General features: G+C 36.2%; 1 protein-coding gene across 1 annotated transcript in view; it reads right to left on the bottom strand.

Annotated features, from left to right (window-relative positions):
• The window catches only part of LOC115215081 (PR domain zinc finger protein 1-like), a 101,776-nt gene that overhangs the window by 38,357 nt on the left and 55,919 nt on the right, over positions 1-7,500 (bottom strand). Inside the window, exon 2 of the mRNA XM_029784241.2 lies at positions 810-985. Coding sequence (XP_029640101.1) covers positions 810-985 — 176 coding nt within the window. The remainder of the gene's footprint in view (positions 1-809; positions 986-7,500) is intronic.

Raw genomic sequence — 7,500 nt, forward strand, 5'->3', positions numbered from 1 at the left:
TCCTACTCATGTTGTTGTTGGTATTATTAATAATAATAACATTAATAAATGTGAGCTTTGCTATCATCCGTGTCGAAATTTAACAAGGCATTTATTATCGATTCATTATCGATTTCGATGTTATATTTTTAGTAAGAAAGATATGTTATAGGCGATCAGTGTCTGTGATATACTTTCGATTCTTGGATGGCGTCAATTTATCCTACTTACACGACTAGTGCTCCCACGCAAGGTTTGAACTGCTTATGAGTTTGTGTGTCCTATGCAAAAATTCCCAAACTTTGTGGCACAATAATTGCCTTTCCCTTATAAAGAGACATCATATTTAAGTGAGGCGTGTAGTCGATTGAATAAACCCTAGTAAGTCAGTGATTCTTCATTCAAAATGGATGAAAAGCGAAAATGCATCACGGCAAAATTTGAATTATATATATAATATATAGAAAAAGAAGCCATCAGATGTAATGTGGCAGATTTCAGGAAACATGGAATTATAATATAATAGTCTTTTACTCTCCAAATGATATATGAAGTGGTCAGTGTTTGGTTTCATAACCTGAAGTGGGTGAAACTACCTTTTCCACGTAGAAAAAAAAATCAAGCGATTTATTGCTTGTAATAATTCTGTCATGAAGAGACTATGTGGAATAAATGTTCGTTTAGAGAACGCAGCGAAACAGCTGTAAAGAAGTTGAAATTTCCAACCTTACTAGAAGGATGTCTAAAACCTTAATTACTCAACCGTTTTATCTCAAAGATGAAAACATTTTCATATTAAAATAAAATATAGTCAGAAGCTGTATATTTACCTCTGGCATTGTATAAGATTCCTTTAATGTTAGATTTCTTGGTAATGAGGCCTGGGCTCTGTTTGGGTGTTCTTCTTCAAATTGTCTATCATGAACAATGCAGACACAGAACTCCTCAAAATCTTGTTCTTTCAGGTTTGATATATCCCAGGCATCATCGATATCTGTCGCCATTCCTACAACACAAAAAGAGAAATATCAGCGCAATGTTTACGATAACCAAAGGTAATGACTAACTAAAAGTTAGATTATAGATTTGCCTGGATGTTTAGGGCGAGTAGAGAGAATAGCATAAGTTCTAACGTAAAACAGAAGGACCCAAAGTAATAAATATGTAAAAACTATGAAATGGAAATATATATATATATATATATTATTATATATATATATGATATATATATATATTATATATATATATATATATAGTATATATATATATATATATATCTTTCAACAATAATAATATAATTACGGATATTACGAAGCGGCACTGGTGTAGTTTAAAACATGTGTAGGTATATGTGAAGCAGTATATATACATATATATTATATATATATAGGGAGAATTCACAAAAATAGACAAAAGACGGAAGATAGGTGGTTGTAGACAACAAACAGATGTATTAGTTTAACGCTCGGATATATATATATATACGGAGTAAGTAATAAACACATAAATGTGAAACAAGGTGGGGAAAAAAAGAGTACTCAAATACCAGTGGTAGAGTAATATGCTTTATTTAAAGCAGCAGAAAATTCAACAAAACTGTTACTCTGAGTGTCACGTTGCCGTTCATCGGACAGTTTTTGCTAGAATATTCTAGCAAAAACTGTCCGATGAACGGCAACGTGAAACTCAGAGTAGTAACAGGGTTTGTTGAATTTTCTGCTGCTTTCACTAAAGTATCATATATATATATATTATATATATATATATATATTATCTATATATAAAGAATTAAAGGTAATGCTATGCTACTTCGTAATAATCATTATTATTGTTGATATTATATACTCCAGCAAACCTATATGGTTAAGTTGATATTCAGAATTATCCAACGGAATATATCACTAAATTCGTATCGTATGAGAATACTATACTATTTATATATTATCTGTTGAATAGACCAATTTGGAATACCTACCTGAGAGTAAACCGGTAAACGTTTGGAGTAATCTTTAACTATTTACCCTCACCCCACATATATATATATATACAGGGGTGGCTGTAAGGTAAGAAGTTTGCTTTCTAACCACGTAGTACTCGGTTCACTCCCTTTGCGTAGCACCTTGGGCAAATGTCTCTGCTCTACCGTCGTTCCGACCAAAGCCTTGTGAGTGGATTTCGTAGACAGAAATAAAAGAAACCCATCGTATACATATAAATACATAAACATATATGTGTGTGAGTGTATGTCTGTGCGTTTGTCCCCCACCGCCGCTTGACAACTGGGAGGTATGAATACCTTCCCGTAACTTAGCAGTTCACCAAAAGTAGCCAATAGAATGAGTACGCGGCTTTAAAGAAAGTAAGTGCTGGGGTCGATTTGTTCGACTGAAATTCTTCAAAGCGATGCCCCAGCATGGCCGCAGTGTAATGACTGAAGCAAGTAGAAGATAAAGAATAATAAAAAATATTATTTGTTGTGAGGAAGTGATAAAATTTAGTGCTTTTTGGCAGGGCCTTCAAACTGAAAACGTCCAGTGATGAAGTGTCTAAAAGCCTCATAGGAAGATAAAAATAAACAAATAAGAACTGGTTTAAACCTTCAGACCAGAATAGTAATTTAATATATATTGCGTACTTCTGAATTTGTAAAATTAAAAATTCATTAATTTTCTCAGCACAGATGCACTCCACAGGTTCTTATGCCCTTGCAATTTCTCCCTGGTATTAAAACGTTTTTTCCCTCCACCACACTTGCTGGTTTAGAGAATAAAAATTTTGTAGACGCCAGCCGTATGAAAAGCAATTGGTAATTTAGAGTTAATATACTTATTGAACGGAACAGCAGAACGCTAGCGGGAAATATAATCATGGCGAGATAAAAAGTAAAACGTCATTGGTTTTATTTTGTTTACTTTGAGTCTAAACCCCATGAGATTTCGTCTTTCTGGAGCCGATAAAATAAAGTGGTTAGGAAGTACAGTTTAATCGAATGATCACTCTCATCAAATTAATTACAAATTAATATTACTTTGTAACCGAAGGTGGCGAACTGCAGAATGGTTAGCACGCCGGGCAAAATGTTTAGTAGCGTTTCGTCTGTTTTTACGTTCTATGTTCAAACTTCACCGAAGTCGTCTTTGCCTTTCATCCCTTCGGGGTCGATAAAATAAGCACCAGTTGACCACATGGGTCAATGTAATCGACTTACTCGCTACCCCGAAATTGATAGCCTTACGCCAAAATTTGGAACCTTCAAGGCGGCGAACTGACGGAATAGTTAGCATGCCGGGCAAAATGCTTATCGGCATTTCATCAATCTTTACTTTCTGAGTTCAAATTCCGCCGAGGTCGACTTTGCCTTTCTTCTTTTCGGGGTCGATAAAATAAGTACAAGTTGATCATTGGGGTTGATGTAGTTGATTTACCCACTCTCCAAAGATACTGGCCATATGCCAAAATTAGAAACCAATATTATCTCTTAGCCAAAAACTTGGATTGCTTAATTTAGGAACGTGGGATTTATTGTTTTTGTTATCCCTCGGAGGTACCAGTAATTATTCATGTCGGTTTAATCGGCTAGAGCTTAACTCGAAAATAAGTGAGTGTGTTCCTAATCTGTAAAGCATCAAATTATTTGAAATGACTTGGTAATTCAATCACTTATCTACTAAAATTTTTACCAAGTAATTCACATATAAACTACTTAACACTTATCAACTTTCTCTCTAAGGTGAGAAAACGGCAAGATGAAAGAGATATGAAGAAATCAGAAATCTAAAACAACAAACTATAAGTATTTTTCAAATAATCAACAAATCAACGAAAACAAAAAAAGGAAAATAAAAATAAAAAAGAACGTAAAATCTTTTGCAATAAAGTCATTATAGATACAATCTATATTGTCTAGACTTTAGAGTCTTTCTAGATACCAACTCTTCTAAGATAAAAAGACATTGCAGTCAAGAGCTTCTTTACCGGACGAAAAAGGAAGCCTGTCAAAGAGCGGATGAACTCAATAAAGCGAATGACGGAATATTTTTCTTTAGACATAGGCGCAGGAGTGACTGTGTGGTAAGTAGTTTGCTTACCAACCACATGGTTCCGGGTTCAGTCCCACTGCGTGGGATCTTGGGCAAGTGTCTTCTAGTAAGGCAAGTGCCTTATAGTATATTATGTAATGAAAGCACGACACAGCGTGGATGGTAAGTTCTCTGAACACCTACGGCAAAAAGCGTCAGCCATTTCTACATCTGTGAAGGAGAGTATATAGATCCCTAGCAGAAAAGAAAGACCAAAGTTACGTTTACGAGAAAGATCATGCATTGCACAAAATGGTGTTGGAAATATCGCATGTATATATATATGTGTGTGTGTGTGTGTGTGTGTGTGTGTGTGTGTGTGTGTGTTTATATGTATATATGTATGTATATATATATATATAATGAGAGAGATGGGGAGAGGGAGAGGGAGGGACGGAGAAAGAGAGATAGATAGATATCAAATAAGTGTTGGACTGCGACATCTGGGGCCATGCCCTTGATATTAAATAAAGCGTTAAACTTACAATATGCAAATAGGTAGCCCTAGTATTCAGTAACTAGTGGATTTGATGAGTATATAAACGGATTGGAGTAGACACTTCTGATGAGAAAAAAATTACGTTAGAGAATCGATTAAGTATTTGTATGCATTTATATATATATATATATATGTGTGTGTGTGTGTGTGTGTGTAGTTCTTTTTTAAGCGGTTTCCCTCATTGAACTGCTCTGATGAGAAAATCTACCCCAACGCTTTTTATTTAAGCCTGGTAGTTATTTTTCTGTATTTTTTTTGCACCCCGTTATGTCATGAGAACGTAAACAAACCAATACCATTTATCAACGGATTAGAACACAAAGACACCCACACGCATACACACGCACACACACACACGCGCACACACACGCGCACACACAACCCCCCCCCCCCACACACACAGTTGCAAACACAGGTAGGTTTATCAGCAATACAAAATAGAATGTAACACGTTGTGGGCGTTAAAAGTGTTGATCCAAATTTATTTACTAGTTAACCCAACCACGTGTTTGTATATACATCCTGTATATATACATATTCAAGTATGTACACACACACACACACACACACACACAAGTGCACGCATACATAAACATAAGCTTTTCACTTTCCGTATCTTTGAAGGAGTTTTTGAAAATGAAGGCTGATAACAACTTGAGATTGACAAAAAAGAAAAATAGAGAGAAACGAAAAAGGAAATATACCGTCGGGGTCATTGCAAAATTGAAATAAACGGTATTGTGTTTGTAAGGTCAGAATGTTAGAGGAAGTTTACTGTTAATCTCGATTCATTGAGAGGTCTTCTGTTCGGGAGATAAAAGAATTGTTATCTTATTTCATTTGTTTTAAAGAGAATTGTGTTAGTTTTGGCTTTTTAATTCATAGATATGGTATGGGCTGCTTATTCCCCACATCGCATGGTTTTTTTTTTTTTTATCTCGTAACGATTCAAATTGCTTAAACATTACAAACGGAGAAATCTATCTATCTATCTATCTATCTATCTATCTATCTATCTATCTATCTATCTATCTGTCTCTCTGTCTGTCTGTCTATCTGTCTGTCTATCTATCTATCTATCTATCTATCTATCTATCTATCTATCTATTATCTATCTATCTATCTGTCTGTCTGTCTGTCTGTCTGTCTGTCTGCATATCTGCCTGTTTGTGTGTCAGTATGTCTGTCTGTCTGTTCGTCTGTCCGTCGGTTGTCTCTGTCTTTCTGTTCCCCCCTCTCTCTCTCTATCTCTTCCTGTTTCTCTTTCTTTCTCTCTCATTGTGGCTGCGTGATAAGAAGTTCGCTTCCTACTTCATGGTCCCGGGTTCAGTTCCACTGCAGGGAACATTGGGCAAATGTCTTCAACTATAGTCTCGGGCTGACTGAAGGCTTGTGAGTGGATTGGTCGAACACCGGTAAAGCGGAGAGAGAAGAGAGAGAGGTAGAATCAGAGGGTTAGAAGAATTCCTTCTTTTTAGTAGCCCCTTCACACTTCGTTATTTCTACTCTTCTTTCTTTCGTTTCATCTCTCTCACATTTCCAGGCTTTCTCTTCATTCTCACCTTCCCTCCACTTTCACTTCGCTCTGTCCCTTTTCTTTTTTTTCTCATCCCTCCTTAATTCTTCTATCCCTCTGCCTAAACCTCTCTCTCTCTCTCTCTCTCTTTTCTCTCCACGTGACCAGTGTTCGGCCAAGCCTTACCTTTCTTTCTTGGTTCGACTACCATCCGTGCAACATCTATATTCCTCCCTATGCCTGCCATCACTTCCACACACGCCAGCTTAATTTAATTCGTCCTTAGTCGAAAGACACTTGTTGTTAATATCCTTATTTGCATTTGTATTTGTGTACCATTTCTCCGTTTTTTCCGTCTTTGTTTTCGTATACATTTGCTGCTTTCTTCCAAGGAATCTAGTGCTCTTAGCTTAGTTTTTCCTTGGGGGCTGGCCAGATTCGAGCAATCTCGAGTATAACCAGCCGAAATTGCAAAGATAATCTGGAACTCGACTGAAGATAGAAAACTCCGAGTTGATCCGTCCTTGTTTTTTTGTATCGTCTGCCTGGATGTTTTGCGTTCTTGTCCCATTTTTGGTATTCCATTTTATACAAATGTAGCGGCGTACGTACACTTTGGTCTCTCTCACTCTCCTCTCTCTCTCTCTCTCTCTCTCTTTATATATATATATTAGGTGGAAAAATAGTACTCGAATACCGAAGGTAAAGTAATGTACATTTTTATTAGAGCTGCAAAAGCATCACAAAAACATCTGTGATTCACAGTTTCACGTTCACGTTCATTAGACAGTTGTGATCAAGATCAAATTTTATTCCAGACTCGTTCACAACTGTCCGACGAACGGGAACTTGAAACTCTGTGTCAGAGTTTTTTGTAATGGTTTTTGTAATGTTTTTATATGGTGTGTGTGTGTGCGTGTGTGTGCCTGTGGGTGTGTATATGTAGATGAGTGGTGAGTGTGTGTGTAAACTTACACGCATATGTATATGAAACTGACGCTACACATCTCCTTATGCAATGTTCCAAGTCTCCTATCCTGATATAGAATATTAAGTATAGTACAAAGTATCAAATACGGTTTCTATACATGAAAACCATGGCAAAAATGGGGCCTTTAACTGTGTGTGGAGATAATTAAAACTAAAAGTGATAAACGATAGAGTCGTAGAAATTTAGTTATGAAGTGTAAATGATAGCACAAAAAAAAATTGCTTGTAATGAGAAAAATTATGTTGTGCTAGAGGACACAAAGGTTAAAAATTATTTATGACAAGTGATAGGTTTAAGGAGGAAGTTTCCTATACGGGAATCTACTGGTTAACAATTGTAATTAATCGGTAAGAAAGAAATGACCACAGATGGCTATGAAATGGCATTGGCCACGGTATGCACACAGGAACGGACTTACACATGTATTTATGCACAA

The sequence above is a fragment of the Octopus sinensis genome, linkage group LG8 (assembly GCF_006345805.1).
Source record: "Octopus sinensis linkage group LG8, ASM634580v1, whole genome shotgun sequence".
In the NCBI taxonomy this organism is placed as follows: Eukaryota; Metazoa; Mollusca; class Cephalopoda; order Octopoda; family Octopodidae; genus Octopus; species Octopus sinensis.